This window comes from Chanodichthys erythropterus, chromosome 1 (genome assembly GCF_024489055.1).
Source record: "Chanodichthys erythropterus isolate Z2021 chromosome 1, ASM2448905v1, whole genome shotgun sequence".
NCBI lineage: Eukaryota > Metazoa > Chordata > Actinopteri > Cypriniformes > Xenocyprididae > Chanodichthys > Chanodichthys erythropterus.
Genome location: NC_090221.1, coordinates 33,476,296 through 33,495,305, shown reverse-complemented (window position 1 = coordinate 33,495,305; position 19,010 = coordinate 33,476,296). Strand labels below are relative to the sequence as shown.

Sequence of the window (19,010 nt, the reverse complement as noted above, 5' to 3'; positions counted from 1 at the left end):
TCCAGTTCTTACTGTTAGTGACTGAGAAGAGAAACCAAATACAGGAGGTTGAGTTATAGTATAAATAGACACTCTCATTATTATGTGTCTGTGGGACAGTCCATTTCAGTAGCCAAACCTTTGCAAGTTCCCTTTTAAGGAATAGTTCACCCTAAAAATATATAAAATGTATTATATTTTGTCTTTATTTACTCATGCTAATGTCATCCCAAACCCATATAACTTTCTTTTGTAGAACACTCTTTTTGTTGTAATGAAAGTGAATGAGGATTGTCAAAAACACAAATAAGTATTATAGCAGTGGTGCACATGACTCAAAGCTTGTTTCTGCCATGGAAAAAAAAATACAAAAGGTCCTTTTTATCTCACAATTTTGACTTTTTTTCCCTCATAATTGCAAGATATAAACTTCCACTTCTAAGAAATAAAGTTGCGAGAAAGTCAAAATTTATAATAAACTCAAGTCATAAAGTACAATTCTGACATTTTCTTGCAATTGCAAGTTTATATCTTGCAATTCTAACTTTTTATTTTTATAACTTGCAATTCTGAAGAAAACAGTCAAAATTGCATGATTTTAAAAGAAAAATTGTGAGATAAAAAGTCACAATTACCTTTTTTACATTTTATTCAGTGGCGTAAAGAAGCTTCCATAGTAATCCTTATGACTCCTGACGCCTTATGAAAATTTTGCGTGTAAAACCACTAGGGATGCACTGATACCAATACTAGTAACGGGCCCGATAGCAAGCTCATGTACTTGTACTTATAAAAATACCCCCCATACCAAAGACTAGGGCTGCACAACGATTAATCGCAATTAATTGTTTGCAAAATAAAAGTCTGTTTACGTAATATGTGTGTGTTCTGTATATAATAATTATGTATATATAAATACATGCACATACATGTATATATTTTTTTAATTTATACATGTATAAATACATTTACATATTTATGTATATTTTAGATTAGATATAAATAAAAATTATATTTATATATAACATTTATTTCTTAAATATATACATGTATGTGCATGTATTTATACATACATAATTAATATACACATAACACACACATATATTATGTAACACAGACTTTTATTTTGCAAACAATTAATCGCGATTAATCGTGCAGCCCTACCAAAGACCGATTCCTCACATGACGTAACTGACAGAATTTTCCGCGCGCAGCGACACCGATGGCAGCAGCAGAAACAATGTCAGCCTCAGAGGTGTGGAAATACTTCAAAAATAATAATGACAAAACACACATTTCGACCTGCATGCTTTCAATCACAATTCATTATCGATTAGTGAAGGCAGAATAAGAGGAATTTCCAGTTCTCTCAGACAGTGTGCGATCGGTTCTCCTCACTCCTGAATGGTATTGTTATGTAACAACAATTATATATATTGGTAATTATGCCCTTTGAAGGGCATTGAACACTGTGAAATTTTTGTTCTTTAAGTTTGTGATAAGCACATAAAAATTATTACTTTTTTCATTAGAGTAATAATAAAGCTGTCCCACATTCATTAGTCTCACTGTGTTATAATTGGAAAACGGCAACATCACAAAAAAAAAAAAGATAAATTAATAAATGTATCAGTGAGTACTAGAAAAAAAATATCGGTACTCGTACTCTGTCCTTAAAAAATGGTATCGGTGCATCCCTAAAAACCACAATAACTCATTATGCATTAGAAATCTTGATGTCTGCCCTAGCTAGAGTCCAATCTGTGAATGGTCTGCGAATTGTTTTTCGAGTCAAATAATTGCATTGAATTGGTTGATCCAGTTCACAAAAGGCAGTCTGAATGATTCATTCATGAATCGGACTGATCCTGTTTTTGAGTTCAACTGACAATCCCTATTCTTTGCAGTTGCATGAATAAAAACAACCGGTACAATTGTTCATATTTCTTTTTTTTGTGTGTGTTACAAAGAAAATAAGCCATCATACAGGTTTGGAACGACATGATGTAAGTAAATGATGACTGAATCTTCTGTTTTCAGTTTTACTTGGTGTTTTGGCAGCAGAAGTCCCTTAAGAATGTTTCCATGAACAACGTGACAAACAAACACACACCCACACGATCGCTGTGATTTTCCTTTATATGTAAAGATGCAGATACACTGGTTCATTTTTCGTTTTTGTCATTAGTGAATAAGTATGTGAACTGATATTTCTGGTCTGTAACAAGTACAGACAGCTGAGAGTATCTCCCCTAAGGGAGCACACAGGATCCTCGTGAACAGCAACTCAAGCCAGATTTTTTTAATATCTTTTGATTTTCAGCACTGGAAGATGATCGGCCAAGCTCTCAGTCTGTAAGCATCTGCAGAGATGAGCTGGGCTGGAGACGACTGGACCGTGGGACTGACGGGTCACGTCCTGCAGAAGGTTAAGCAGCTTCAGGCTCAGAATGAGAAGCTGAACAAGGAAAGACAGCAGAGGCAACTACAGCTGGACAACTCGGAAGCGGCTCTGCACAAACAGAAGCAGAAGGTGAGCAGTGATGGTCTCATTATGAGTTATGTATGTGCATTTTAACCCTGTAAAGCCTGACATGAATTTGATTTATTTAATTAATTGTATTTTTATTGAACTTTTAGAAAAAAATTGTTTTTTGTTGAGCATCATATTTGATGCATCAGGCTTTTTATGGCTCATAATATGGAGCTCACACTTGAGAAGGAAAAACACCTCAGTTTTATTCAGAGGGCCAAACTGTGAGAAAAAAAAAATATGCAAAAAGAAATTCTGATATCTTCGAATGTAAAACAATTAAATATGTATAACAGTATAACAGGCTACTTGCATAAAATGCATATAAATGTCTTGATGAGATGATAATTAAATGCTAAGATTTATGATCAAAGCTTTGTAGTTTTTATTGTGGAGTGCAAAACATAATGCAGTGCAGTACAATGATGATTGAAAGATGAACAAACATTCTCCAAAAGCCTGATATATTATGATTTTTCTCAAAATGTATGGATGGTTATGTAAAGTTAAGTTCAGTAAGTGTTCATCTTGAAATATTGGTAACACTTTATAATAAGGTTTTATTTAAACCTGAACTAAAAATGAAAAATAATTCTAAAGGATTTATTCATCTTAATTCATGTTAATTTTAGTATTTACTAATACATTATTAAAATCAAAAGTTGTCTGTTAACATTATTTAATGGACCCCAACTAACATGAACTAATATTTTTGTATTTTTTATTAAATAAGGTTAACAAAGAATAATACTGTAAAAAATATATTGCTCATTGCTAGTTAATGTCAGTTTATGCATTAATCAGTGATGACAAATAGAACCTTATTGTGAAGTTTTACCAAAAAATGACTAACGAATAATGATCTTTATTCTTACATTTACTTCGTGAAAATCATGAAAGACTTCACAGCACAAAAGACATGTGTACCTTGACCTGAACATTTTACAATTATCCTAAAATGTTTTTTTTTCTGATAAAAAGTATGAACTATCAATAGCTATGTTTCCATCCAAAGTTGCAAATTAAAAAAAAAAAAACAGGAATATCACATAAAACATTTGCGGATAAAGCATCCATCCATTGAGCCGAAGAGAACAAAATCATCAGTTCCTGATAAACTGGCGCTAAATGTCACTAAGAATATGCCGCAGTAGGAGAAGCCACTGTATAATAATATATTCATATATAATACATAAATTATATATATAATTACAATAAATTACTTGCTCCTCAGAGTGTGCAGATGAAACGCAATAAAGTTTTCTTTCTTCCAGAGGCAGATGCTGCTGTTTGGGAACACAGTCGTGTAAGACCGTTCTGGGATGTAATTACACTGAACCACTTTATGGCTTTTCACACTGCGCACTGCGCTGGGTTATTGTCATTCTAAGCACTGCTTTTAACCCCGGGTAAAGGAGCGTTTCACACTTGTAATTCAGAAGCGGGGTTAGCACTGTTTTACCCAGGGATATGAAACCCTGCTCCGGAGGGTCCGGCACATTCGGTAAATGTGTTTACACTGTAGTTTGTGCGCATGTTTTCTTATCAGCGCTTCCATGCAGCATTTTTTAAATGTGATATCCCAAAATTCGCATAAAAATAGGTGGATTGAAACATGGCTATTCAGACGACAGAAGGTCGATATAATAGATATGATACAATAGGCTTCATAGGGTTAATAGAGGCACTCAAGCAATGCAGAAATAACTGCTTGGAAGGACACCAAATGGAAAGTTGGCTAGGAGTTCCAGCACAGCTGTAGCACAAACAGTGCGGGAGTGTTATGTAGCGTCTTCCTCTCTGTCAGTATGAGGAGGTACGTGTGGAGCTGGCTGCGGTTCAGAGGGAGCTGGGAGGAGTGCGTGAGGCAGCGCAGGTCGAGGTGCGGAGCAGAGAGCGTCTGACTCACGACCTGCAGGTCAAAACGGGTCAAGTGAACTCGCTGGAGGGACAACTCGAATCTGCCAAAAAGCTGACCCAAAACCTCACACAGGAGATCAAACGGTGAGACATGAGCACATAATTCTTCCTGTCCATTTGCATACCAAACCAAACAAGATCATTTAACATTGATTAGCGATTGAAATTAAAAAAAAAAAAAAAAAGATCCCAGTAAAGTACCTCACTATCCTAAAGAGAGATTCAGCCAATCAGAGAAATCACTGTTACTGTGGAAATGGTAATATTGCACTCTTGTGTGAATCAGTCACTGCACACTCATTTATTGCACTATGCAACTGTATCAGAAAGTGGATCATGTGACATTCACATCCTGCACTCTCATTGGCTGCTGTTGTGCATTTGCATAAAATGTAAATAAATTATGCTTCATGATCCACTCTCATTAAAAATGAATGACTTCTTGTTGCTTTGTCTCGACACATCACTGTTGATATGAATGTCCCTTAAAGTAAAGGTTTCCTCTATTATTATTATTATTATTATTATTATTATTATTATTATTATTATTATTATTAATAATAATAAGTTACTGGTTATTGCTATTTTCTAAAGAGATATATTTTGAATATTTCAACACATTTGTTATTCAAAACTAATACTGGGGGGTCATGTTGTTATTGTTAACTAAAACTATTAAGAATCATTTTCTTTAATTGAAATGAAGCTGAAAAAAATAAAATCTAAACCATTAGATGAAAAATTTTAAAACTTAAATGAAAATTAGAAATCTTGCCTTGGCAACTAACTGAAATAAAATAAGTTTACGTTGAAGTACTAAAAGTGAAATAAAAAAAAATGATAGCCTAATATAAATATTTAAACACTAACACTACTAAAAACAAATGAAAATTTAAAATGTAAAAGTGTGTGTATATGTATGTATGTGTGTATAATATATATATATATATAATATATAATATAAAATATTAAAATAGACCTAAGACAGGGTAAAGTCATATGTAATTTTTGACAGGAATGAAAACGAGGCTGTGAGGGACAGAATACAGTGTGTTCAGTGGATTGTGCTGTTGTTTATCAACATACCGGTTGTTTAGCTGACAGTACATCTTTACGGGAAAAAAAAAAACTTTCAGTAGACAACAACTCCATTGAACACTTTTAAAAGTTGTGGAATTGATCTATGACCTTTATACAAGTCTATCCCTCACAGCCTCAGTTTAATCTGTGTTAAATTCAATATGCCGTCTAACCTGACTAAGGTCTATAACACTGGTGTGACACTCGTGATGGGGACTGTATCATGAGGTAACTGGTGATAGTCAGCCCTAAGGTTATGTATTAACACTGAAAGTGCAATGGTGATTTCTGCCCGTGGTTTCACAGGCTTAAAGGGTTAGTTCACCCAAAAATGACATTTCTGTCATTAATTACTCGCCCTCATTGTCATTCCAAACCCTTAAGACCTTCGTTAATCTTCGGAACACAAATTAAGATATTTTTGATGTAATCCGAGAGCTTTCTGACCTCCCTATAGACAGCGACACAATTACCACTTTCAAGGCCCAGAAAGGTAGTAAAGACATCGTTAAAATAGTCCAAGTGACTACAATGGTTCAGCCTTAATGTTATGAAATGATGAGAATAGGTTTTGTGCTCAAAAACAAAACAAAACTTTGTTGACGTTGTAAACACAATGCAACGCTTCCAGGTTCTAAGTCAGGACGCGGCTTATTATTGGCCGACGTTGTTACGTTAGCAGCACGATGCATGTGTGAGTAATGAGTCGGCCAATAATGAGTCTGCGTTCTGACATAGAACCTGGAAGCGCTGCTGCACTGTGTTTACAACAGCATAGGAGAATGACAGGGAAGAGAAGAAATTGTTGAATAAAGTCATTAGTTTTGTTTTGTTTTTTAACACAAAAAGTATTCTCGTCGCTTCATAACATTAAGGTTGAACCGCTGTAGTCACATTCACTTTTTTAACGACGTCTTTACTACCTTTCTGGACCTTGAAATTGGTTATGATTTCACTGTCTATAGGGAGGTCAGAAAGCTCTTGGATTTCATCAACAATATCTTAATTTGTGTTCTGAAGATAAACGAAGGTCTTGAACGTGTGGAATGACATGAGGGTGAGTAATGACAGAATTTTTATTTTTTATTAACAAACTCTTTAAGCCTTGTCCCAGACTAAAATGCATATTTGAGCTGGTTTAACTGAAATCAACTATCTTAAAATATGTCAGTGTCATTGTTTTGTCTCAAGATGCACACCATTAATATTTTTTTCTCTAAGGCACATTTATAAAAGCTTCTTAAATGTCCTAACTAAACTAATGCCTAATCCTGGCTTATTTTAAGCCCTGTCTGTGAAACCAGGCCCTTGACAACTAGAAGCACCAAAAAGAATTTAAATTTGTTTTTGAGAAATGTGTTTGCCCCATTACTCGGTTACCTGTATTGAACTATAACAACTGTCCTCTCTTTTTCTTTTGCTGCATGTAGGCTTGAGGCGGAGCTGGAAAAGCTGCAGAAGGGAAATGGCTCTGGGGAATCATTGTTGTTTTCCACACCTTGTTGGAACCTGAGCTCTCCCTGGGACAACAACGGTACCATCCCCACGCTCTGTGCCTTTATTTTTCTCACTTGTTTCGTCTGTGGCCCTTCTTTATTTACTTTCTACTCACAAATTGTTCCTCTTTAAAGATTGCAAAATGTATCTCCTCATAAAGTAGGCGAAAGAGTTTTATTTTTCTGAAGGTCCCTAAGGACTGATTGTGTAAAATGTGTGATTACATTTTGACTTTGTACCCAGGCTCTGTGTGCATGTGGAATGCATCTGGAATGATCTATTCATCTTTTTCTGTTATTCTAACCTGTTTAACTCTGCAGGTGGTTTCAGAGCAGAGAGTGAAAGCAAAACACAGCATGTCAGAGTAAGTCTCAAAAGCATAAACACTTTCAACAGCAACCTTTTAATGAGGAATATTTTACGAATATACTTCCTGACTTATTTGTTTGTGCTCTGTCCACTGTAGCAGCAGCTGCAGTTTGGAGACGTCCCCAAGCCCTCAGTGGGTGGGGCTTCCTCCCCGTTTCCACAGCAACCACATAAATCCCCACCCCTTCGGCGCAATGTCCGCCAATCAGAAACGTCCACCCCCTCCTCTGTGTTTCCATGGGAACGTGGTGATTTGTGGTCCACTCCCAAAGGACGACCAGCTTCCTTGGTTTCATCCAGTGACATCATTATCAAGAACAATGACTCTGGGATGGAGGAGGCCTTGAGGAATGAGATAGATGGTGAGCTTCTCCATATGCCATTGGGGTTTCAGGAGTTTTGCACTGAAAATCTCAATTTAAATTGAGTAAAATCAAACCCGGAACCTTTGTGTAAACAACCCAGAGTCTTTACTGCTCTTTACTTGCTCAAATACTAAAACCCTTTGTTGAGCTTTTCAGATCAAGATATATCTCTCTTTCCTGGGTTGTTTGAATCCAGGACATTTGCCTGTCTGCTCTGTAATAATCATAAATGAAAACAGTCCAAAGTCACCGTTTACAGTGTGTTGGCATGGCAGCCAATGAGAGTAAGTTGTTCGACCTCATCATTGGCATGAGCAGAGTTGTGAAGTATTTGCATGTTAAGGAGGGTGGAGATTTTTACAGCAGTTGTAGCTTCAGACTGTGCTGGAAATAAACTGGATGCATACCTGCATTTGCCACGAGAATGTGTGTGTAATAAGATTAAGGTAGTTTAAGGAAATGAAGTGTAGTTTTATTTATTTAGTGCAGCTGTGTTTGCCTATAAACTGAGTGAGGAGTATCATGTTTATTCATAAAATGTCAGGTTTATTTACATAAGCAACCTGATTAATACTGAACACTATTGTCAGGTTTCCAAATAAAGCTATCCCAGTAAAGGAAGAACAAAACATAAAGCATCAACAGAACCCATTTCTGTGATCGGCTACAATGATCAATGCTTAAAAAACACATTTAAATAGACATCTTTGACGCTCTTCACTGAACGCTTACACGGATAGGGGGCGTTTGAAAGCTGGTGTCTATGGAGCCACTGATGCCTGCTTTCAATCGCTCAGGTGTGTGTCTGTGTAAGCGCTCAGTGATGATCGTCAAAGATGTCTATTTACAATGGCCACATGGCCAATCAGAGGTGTTTAAGAATCTGCTTCAACAGCGTTCAAAATGCTAAGGGGAAATGCTGGTATAGTCACATTTTTAAAATTTCAGTACCGACTTGGTAACGAAGTCGGTACTTTTGACAACCCTTTTTTGTAGTGAGATGTGGGGTGGGTTAATGAGAGAGAGTGTGTGTGTGTGTGTGTGTGTGTGTTGAGCAAGAGAGATCTGTGTGTGTGTGTGTGTGGTATGAATGTTCTCCATTGTTTTGTTTCTTTGTGTTGATGAGTCATCAGTGAGGTCATTGGTGTTCGTCATTATCACAGACAGCTGACTCTGACAGCTCTCTACAGCTCTGTACCACAGTGTCACTGATTCTTCCCTTAGAACACTTCCTTTCCAATGACTTCTGAATCAAGAATGTAAAATTTTTTGGAATGAAAATTCCCTTCAAGAGGCTGTAATGAGTGGTCACAGTGGCAGGTGGTTCAGAGGGGTTTTAAAGGGGCTGTATCCAACACTTTGGTAGCATTTTGAGCCATTTTACCACACCTAATTCTGAAACCCATATTAGACATACATTTTCACCACTTCTGATGTGTGTGCAAAGTTTCATAAGTTTTTGAGCATTTTTAGGCCCTCAAAAATGTGATTCATTTCAGAGAAGAAGCAATTACAATAGGGTCCTCATACCATCTGTGCTCGGGCACTAATTATATTTTATGAAAATAATTTCTTAACAGTACAAAAAATGTTTAATTTTAGTATGTTAAGTATACTTTATACAAAGTATATATTTCTTTTTTAGGGGAAATGTGAAAATAACGTGTGAGTGTGTGTGTATGTATGTGTGTATGTGTGTATGTGTGTATGTGTGTATGTGTGTATGTATGTATGTATGTATGTATGTATGTATGTATGTATGTAATATACACATATATACACACACACACACAAAACCATATGTTAATTACATTGTGATGTCATTCAGAAATGTCAGTTATGCATAGCTTAGTTTCCATTAATATTTTGGACAATTGGGGAGGAAGCTTTGCACTGTGAACATTAGTGTTTGGCACATAGCACATCAAACTCTTTTATTTCAAAAGAGCCAGAAACATCAGTCAGAAGGTCAGAGTGATAACGTAAATAATTTAGTGACCGTCTGTCTCTCTCAGAGCTGCGTGTGCGTGTATCAGATCTACAGCGGGAGGCACAGCTGGAGTCCGATCGGCTGAAGGACGTGGAGTCTCGCCTGGCTCAGGCTAACAAAGAAATCAGTACCAAAGAACAGAGTCTGACACGCACCCAAGACCAGCTGACCCGCGCACAGACCCGCATCACACAGGAGACTGACCGGGTAAACACCCACAAAATAATGTGTTAATGATTTATTCCAGTAATACTGTGAAATATTATTAAAGGTGCCCTAGAACTTTTATCTAAAAGATGTAATGTAAGTCTAAGGTGTCTCCTGAATGTGTCCTTGAAGTTTCAGCTCAAAATACCCCATAGATTTTTTTAAATTCATTTTTTTAACTGCCTAAGTTGGGGCATAATTAGAAATGAGCCGATTCAGGGCTACTGGCCGTTTAAATCTTGTGCTCCCCGCCCCAAGAGCTCCTGTTGCCTTAAACAACATAAAAAAAGTTCAAACAGCTAATATAACCCTCAAAATGGATCTTTACAAAGTGTTCGTCATGCAGCATGTCTAATCGCGTAAGTACAGTGTTTATTTTGATGTTTACATATGATTCTGAATGAGTTTGAGGCTATGCTCCGTGGCTAACAGCTAATGCTACACTGTTGGAGAGATTTATTAAGAATGAAGTTGTTTATGCATGATACAGACTGCAAGTGTTTAAAAATGAAAATAGCGACGGCTCTTGTCTCCATAAATACAGTAATAAACGATGGTAACTTTATCCACATTTAACAGTACATTAGCAACATGCTAACGAAACATTTAGAAAGACAATTTACAAATATCACTAAAAATATCATGATATCATGAATCATGTCCGTTATTATTGCTCCATCTGCCATTTTTTGCTATTGTCCTTGCTTACTTACCTAGTCTTTTGATTCAGCTGTGCACAGATCCAGACGTCCTGCCCTTGTCTAATGCCTTTCATGATGTTGGGAACATGGGTTGGCATATGCAAATATTGGGGGCGTACATATTAATGATCCAGACTGTTACGTAACAGTGGGTGTTATGTTGAGATTCGCCTGTTCTTCTGAGGTCTTTTAAACAAATGAGATTTATATAAGAAGGAGGAAACAATGGAGTTTGAGACTCACTGTATGTCATTTCCATGTACTGAACTCTTGTTATTTTACTATGTCGAGGTAAATTAAATTTTTGAATCTAGGGCACCTTTAAAATAACTTTTCTATTGTGATATATTTTAAAAAGTAATTTATTACTGTGAAGCAAAGCTGAATTACTCCAGTCTTCAGTCTCACATGATTCTTCAGAAATCATTCTAATTTGCTGATTTGGTGCTCAAGAAACATTTATAATAATAATAATATCAATAATAATATCAATGTTGAAATAGGTTGTGCTGCTTAATTTTTTCCCAGGATTCTTTTATGAATAGAAAGTTCAAATAAGCAGCATTTATTTAAAGATACAAATCTTTTGCAACATTGTAACCCCCAGTTTTTACAGACCAGGCTTAAGACTAGTCCAGACTAAATTGTATTTTTTCAGACCATTGTTTTTTTTTTTTTTGTTTGTTTTTTTTTTTTTTTTTCAAGATGCACACCAGTTATGTTTTTCTCTAAGGCATGGGTATAAAAACTGCTTAAATGTCCTAGTTAAACATGCCTAATCCTGGATTAATCAAAGCCCTGTCTGTGAAACCAGGCCTAAATGTCTTTACTGTCACTTTTGATCAATGTAATGGATGCTTGCTGAAAAAAAAAAAATATATATATATATATATATATATATATATATATATTATATATATTATATATATATTATATATATTATATATATTATATATATATATTATATATTATATATATATATTATATATTATATATTATATATATATATATATATATATATATATATATATATATATATATATATATATATATATATATATATATATATATATATATATATATATATATTATATATATATATATTATATATATTATATATTATATATATATATATATATATATATATATATATTTTTTTTAGAATGAGTGTCTGCATTGAATGTTTAGAACATGTAATTATACCCATGTGTGTGTGTGTGTGTGTGTCTGTGTCTGTGTGTGTATAGGTCCAGGCTGCTGAGCAGAAAGTCAAGCAACTTCAGGAGGAACTGAAGTGCCAAAGGCAGAATGCTGAAACCACCCGCTGCAATGCAGAACAGCGCAGGAAAGACATGGAGAGAGAACATCAGAGGGTGAGACAGAGCACACAGACAGGCCTGTGATTCATTGTTTCCTGCACTGCCCTGCTCCATCGCATTTGTATTTTAGCTTGTAGTCTTGGAATTGATTTTTTTTTTTTTTTTTTTTTTTTTTTTTTTTTTTTGCACTCATCACAATGCATGTTCATTCAAAGCAGTCTAACAGAAAATTCCTCCTCCAGTAACTAAGAGATGGTTGTGATTTGTAGGAGCTCTTGGAGTTGCAGAGAGAGAGACAGACTCTGGAGAGACAACATCAGCAGGAGAGCAACAGACTCAACCAGGAGATCCAGCAGGCCAGAACACTTCACAACACACTGCAGGCTCAGCATGACAAGGTACCAGGGCTGAGGACTAAATGTTGCAACCCTATTAACTACAGTAGTGTAGGAGTTTCTCAGCCTTTATATAAATAGTGTAGCTTTATTCATGATTCACCGTTTTTAGCAAATGGAGCATATGAATATTTTTGACATAAATTTCACAAAACTATTTGATTCCAATTCACAAGCTCTTTATTCACTTTGATTCTATTTTCAATTCAGTGTCGATTCATTGGAGTTGGGGCTGCTTTTATGTCCCCACCAATGTCTTAATCAAACCTGCACCCTTGAATTTGTTACATGCAGTCTATGCATACCCTACTTTTGTCAGGGCTCCAGACTGCAACTAAATGGTCACATTTTGTGACCTTTTTTCATGCCAGTGCTACTGAAATTTGATCACTGCTAATTTGCCTAACTAAATGCTGCCATTTCTGAAAGAAAATAAAAACCTAAAGAAATAGCTTCTTGTGGTAACATCTAAATTAATTGATATTATTCAAATAAAAAGAATGTTATGTAACACTACTGAATCAACCTAAATATATAAGATTACACCAACAAAACTAGGCTTTTCAATCCACAAATCACAAACATTTACCATGGATTTATTAGTATAACACTAGGGTTGGGACAATACATCGAATCTTGATTCGCGATATTTTCCAACGTATCGCATTCTCTCTTGAATCGATTATGAGCAAAGTTTTTAAACAGCCGATGGCACTACTATACGTGCTTTAAAAACGCTCGTACACTGTCTGCTTCCAGTTCCTTTACACACACCACTAAAACCTAAAACAATAATTTAAAAAGTTGGAAAATGTTGAAGCGAATTACAAATCTCGCTTCATAAAAGCATTCTGAGCCGAGGTAAAAGTGTATTTGACTCAGCTGAACACACTAGCGCTCTTCAGCAATCTTCTTCTTTAGTGTTTGAGAGTGTGCGGTTTTAAACTAGCCTAGAGCGCCATCTGCTGTTAAAACTAAGCTTAGAATCGATTAGAGAGAGAAAATATCAGGATCGATCCAGATTCATTGAATCGATGTATCGTCCCAGCTCTATATAAAACTAACTGTAACCATGGTTTTGTGGCAGAAATGAAGGATATTCATGATATCAAATTTTATTATATTATTAATGTAGACGTGTATTAAAGGAGTAATGCAGTTTTTGTGCATTTGTATTTAATAAAAGTATTTAGGCTACTGTACCATAGAATCCATATAGTTTTTACCATGGTAATGAGGGGCCATGCATGGTTCTTACCTGTGGTTATCAAATATATGATACTACGGAAGACCAATTTTAATAAAAGTAGAGCCCTAACTCAGTCAGCATATTTGCTTTTCAGCATATTTAAATTTTACCCCTTAAAATGAGGTTGTTACAATTTTTACAGATGTTGTTTTTGATAATGAAAATAAATTTACATCTGCATCCCAGCTGAATATACTGCCACTGTCGATTCAAATTACTGTCAAATGCGCATTTCCAACAGACAAAACATGTAATATTATTAATACCCCCCCACCACCCCGGTGCTACCTAGTCAGGTGTTGCTGGTGCCACCGCTCTCAAATGTTAGTCTAGATCACCAATACTAGTATAATTTTGCTTTAGAAACCACATAGCTGTACCTAGGGCTGGGTACCGAACTCGATACTTTTTAGGTACCGATCGAACTGCCTCGATACTACCGAGTATCGAAAAGTGTCTTGTCATTCGGTACCAAATTTCGGTACCTCAGAATGGAGCCGAGTAGAGGGGCGGAGAAATGCTTTCGCTGTCTCGTTGAGGAGCAAGTAACGTTGCGCTACATTATTATTTATATCTAAATATATAAAACTATACGCGCGAGAGAGACCCTATGTGCGAGAGGGCGAGTGAATCAACGGTTTCGTTTTCAGTTTATCTCCGAATGGACGGGTGAGAAACGGCTGTTTATGTGAGCAGCCGGTTCACTGCAGATACTGTTAACAGAAAACAAAAGTGTCGCACTGCCTGCAGAAACAGCGGAACGCGCAATGTTTTTTAGACTAGTTATGGACAGGTACAACACACAGCAGCTTTACATCAGCGTTCGTCCCTCAAGTCGAGTGAATCAACGGTTTCGTTTTCAGTTTATCTCCGAATGGACGGGTGAGAAACGGCTGTTTATGTGAGCAGCCGGTTCACTGCAGATACTGTTAACAGAAAACAAAAGTGTCGCACTGCCTGCAGAAACAGCGGAACGCGCAATGTTTTTTAGACTAGTTATGGACAGGTACAACACACAGCAGCTTTACATCAGCGTTCGTCCCTCAAGTCTATGGAAACACGCGACCGGTTCGTGACAGGCTCGTTCGCCTGCACGAGCACAGGCTCTGCCTCTGGCTCCAGAACGCAACAATTCTGCTGAAAAAGGGGTATCAGCGTCCTCCTGATACTGCGGATAATCTGCGGGTCGGGCCAAGTAATAAAAAAATAACATTCAAATTAATTGCGGGTGGATGAGAGATGAATCATTAATGTTTTGATTTTAATAAAGACACAGAACTCTTATTTCAACGAACTTGCGTCACTCTTACTTCCGCTTTGATCTTGTTAATAATTAATTTTTTGAAGAAGAACAATTGCTGAGTGATTTAAAAAGAGCCTCACATACTGAATTTTTGCATTGAAAACTAAACTTTATTAAAACTATTTGCACTGATTTATTGTGTTGGGTAAATTTAGTTAATTTGTGCTTTTTTTTATTCCCCGCAGTGGCTCAGGAGATGAGTCTTTGAGTCTGAAAAAAAGTCAACAAAATTAAAATATAAAACCAAATATTTTTTTTTTTTTGAGGTTATGTAATCTTGTTTAAACAGATTTTATAAAATTGGTATCGAAAAAGGTATCGTTTAGGTATCGGTATCGAAGTCAAGGTATCGGTATCGTCTCGGTATCGAAAATTTTTGAACGATACCCAGCCCTAGCTGTACCCCAGTAATCAACTAGAACACGCAATGCAATCATTTCTTGTCTAGTGTTTAGACAAGCACCACTTGCCGCTACTCACTTCTATTTCCTTAAATAACTTCAGTGCAGTCAGCTATTAATAATCTGCAGAAACTACATTTTTCCAGAAGACTAGCCTGATTGCAGTTTATGTACTCTAGATTAAACTCTAGCTTCTGCTGTCTGTCCATTTCTCGCTTTATTCTCTCTGGCTCTTGTTCTTTGTCTCATGGGAGCTCCAGAACAGGTGTCCATTGGTCAATGCACTAATGTCACCTCTCTCTCATGCTCCCACTGCTCATGTTTTCTCACACAATTCTATTCCTTTTTTCCTCTTTCTGTTTTTCCTCTTCAGAGGACACTAGAGCGAAGGTCAGTGTCGTAATCTCAGTGTGATGTCTGTTTGAATCTCATAGCATGTTTTTTTCAGAAATGTCTAATATTCTCCAGAGACATGGGTACGAGGAGATATGGAGGTGACCAAGTTTGGTGTGTGTATGTTGGTAGTGAAATATCAACCATAGATGTATAGTTCAGTGATTGGTATTATATTGATTAATGCATTTAGCAAGTATTGTACGATTCTGAGCCCTGTTTTATTGCTTTTGTAGAGTTAGGCATTCTTATAGTGCTGATAAGATACTGTGTGTTGAAGTAAGAGACGTGATACAAACATGTCAATACAGAGATCAATAATGTTCTCTATGCTGGTGGGAAACAAAACTGATTCAGCTGACTTGAGGTCATGGAATGTGCTGTTTTGACTTTGCTACTTTGATTATGGCAATTTTTAAATGTTTCCCTTTTCATAAGATATTTTACATGATTCTAAATCTGGATAGTGAGCACAAAAATATTTTAGATATGTGGTTTGCATGAATGTCTAATTCACATGAATAAGCCTTTGGATTCACTTCAGTAAACTTTGGTCTGCATGGTTTGTACATCATCTGGTCAAACTGCAAGACGCTTGAAAAGGATGTTTTGCATTTTACGTTTCTTCAAATAAATCTCATCATGTTTGTCACAGTTCCTATAACATGGGTTTGCGTGGCATCCTGCATGAAAATAAGTGACATGACCATCAATCTGCCACAAACACGGCTTTTTCTCTTGGCACACAGTCTAATCTTTCTGCTGACTGTTCGTCTTTCTCTCAGGTGTGTTTGCAGAAGCAGAGTTTGGAGAGAGATCTAGAGGATGTGAGAGGAAAACTGAAGAACACAGAGACTGACCTGAGAGAGAGTCAGAAGAGAGAGACTCAGACTGAGGCCAAACTCTCGGTACAACAACATGCATAATCACACTGTCCCGAGAGACAAACTGAGGTCCTAGCATTCAAAAGTTCAGCAAAAGGGTCAGCAAGATAATTAAATGAATACTTTTATTCAGCAAGGATGCATCAAATTGATCAAAAGTGACAGTAAAGACAGTATGTTAAAAAAGATTTATTTCTGTTCATCAAAGAATATGAAGCATCACAACTGCTTTCAACATTGGTATTAATCAGAAATGTTTCTTGTGCAGTAAATCAGCATATTAGAATGATCATGTGACACTGAAGACTGGAGTAAAGATGCAGAAAATTAAGCTTTGATCACAGGAATAAATTACATGTTAAAATATATTCTAAAAATTTTTTTTTAAATTTTTATATTTCACAATATTACTATTTTTATTTTCTTTTGATCAAATAAATGCAGCTTTGGTGAGCAGAAGAGACTTCTTTTAAAAACATTACAAAATCTTACCGACGTCAAACATTTGAATGGTGGTGCATCTAAATAACTTTTTTTTTATTATTTATATTAATCTTGAATATGAAGACATTTAGTCTCTTTATTAACCATTTTTCTTTCTGGAGGGGTCATTAATGGGTTGGTTCACCCAAAAATGAAAATTGTGTCATTACTCACCTTCATCTTCATGTCGTTTCAAACCTGTAAGACCTTCGTTCATCTTCAGAACACAAGTTGAGATATTTTTGATGAAATTCAAGTAGGGCTGGGTACCGAACTCGATACTTTTTAGGTACCGATCGAACTGCCTCGATACTACCGAGTATCAAAGTGTCTTGTCATTCGGTACCAAATTTCGGTACCTCAGAATGGAGCCGATCGAGGAGAGGCGCGGAGAAATGCTTTCGCTGTCTCGTTGAGGAGCAAGTAACGTTGCGCTACATTGTTATTTATATCTAAATGTGCGAGAGGGCGATTGAATCAACGGTTTCGTTTTCAGTTTATCTCCGAATGGACGGGTGAGAAACGGCTGTTTATGTGAGCAGCCGGTTCACTACAGATACTGTTAACAGAAAACAAAAGTGTAGCACTGCCTGCAGAAACAGCGGAACGCGCAATGTTTTTTAGACTAGTTATGGACAGGTACAACACACAGCAGCTTTACATCAGCGTTCCTCCCTCAAGTCTATGGAAACACGCGACCGGTTCGTGACAGGCTCGTTCACCTGCACGAGCACAGGCTCTGCCTCTGGCTCCAGAACGCGAACAATTCTGCTGAAAAAGAGGTATCAGCGTCCTCCTGATACTGCGGATAATCTGCGGGTCGGTCCAAGTAATAAAAAAATAACATTCAAATTAATTGCGGGTGGATGAGAGATGAATCATTAATGTGTTGATTTTAATGAAGACACAGAACTCTTATTTCACGGTAAGACGCAACGAACTTGCGTCACTCTTACTTCCGCTTTGATCTTGTTAATAATAATAAATTTTTTGAAGAACAATTGCTGAGTGATTTAAAAAGAGCCTCACATACTTAATTTTTTGCATTGAAAACTAAACTTTACTAAAACTATTTGCACTGATTTATTGTGTTGGGTAAATTTTGTTAATTTGTGCGCTTTTTGTTCCCCGCAGTGGCTCAGGACAGGAGTCTTTGAGTCTGATAAAAAGTCAACAAAGTTAAAATATAAAACCAAAGTTTTTTTGAGGTTATGTAATCTTGTTTAAACAGATTTTTTAAAACTGGTACCGAAAAAGGTATCGTTTAGGTATCGGTATCGAAGTCAAGGTATCGGTATCGTCTCGGTATCGAAAATTTTTGAACGATACCCAGCCCTAAATTCAAGAGGTATATGACTCGTCCACAGACAGCAATTTAACCAACACTTTCAAGGTCCAGAAAGGTACTAAAGACATCGTCGACGTAACTGCGGTGATTCAACCTTAATGTTATGAAGAGATGAGAATACTTTTTGTGCGCAAAAACAAAACAAAAATAACAACTTTATCAATCTCTTCTCTTCTGTCATTATCCTTACACAGGTGACACAGTAAGCACAGTGAAGGCTTCCGTGTTTATGTCCAAACACAGGCTTTAGTATTAGCCAGAGCTGATCACTTGAGCAGTACGAGGCATGCGTGTGATGCTGTTTCAAGAGTCGGCCAAAAATGAGTCGACGTTCTTACCAAGAACCTGGAAGTGCTGGACATAAACAGCGTATGCGAATTACACAGAAGAGAAGATATTGTTGAATAAAGTTGCTTTTTTTGTTTTTGCGCACAAAAAAGTATTCTCGTCGCTTCATAAAATTAAGGTTGAACCACTGCAGTCACATCGACTGTTTTAACAGTGTCTTTAGTACCTTTCTGGACCTTGAAAATGTTGGTTAAATTGCTGTCTGTGGATGAGTCATACACCGCTCGTAGTTCATCAAAAATATCT

The 19,010-nt window shown here is 36.4% G+C and overlaps 1 protein-coding gene across 2 annotated transcripts in view; it reads left to right on the top strand.

Moving 5' to 3' along the window:
• si:dkeyp-115e12.6 (centromere protein F) overlaps positions 1-19,010 on the top strand; it is a 31,779-nt gene that overhangs the window by 669 nt on the left and 12,100 nt on the right. The window contains exons 2-10 of one of the 2 annotated variants that reach the window (XM_067384626.1): positions 2,303-2,512; positions 4,320-4,516; positions 6,943-7,046; positions 7,330-7,373; positions 7,479-7,740; positions 9,759-9,940; positions 11,889-12,014; positions 12,230-12,358; positions 16,487-16,609. In XM_067384626.1, the coding sequence (XP_067240727.1) occupies positions 2,351-2,512; positions 4,320-4,516; positions 6,943-7,046; positions 7,330-7,373; positions 7,479-7,740; positions 9,759-9,940; positions 11,889-12,014; positions 12,230-12,358; positions 16,487-16,609 (1,329 nt within the window). In that variant the 5' untranslated portion in view covers positions 2,303-2,350. Of the gene's footprint in view, positions 1-2,302; positions 2,513-4,319; positions 4,517-6,942; positions 7,047-7,329; positions 7,374-7,475; positions 7,741-9,758; positions 9,941-11,888; positions 12,015-12,229; positions 12,359-16,486; positions 16,610-19,010 lie in introns of both variants that reach the window. The other variant, XM_067384539.1, reaches the window with a different exon arrangement.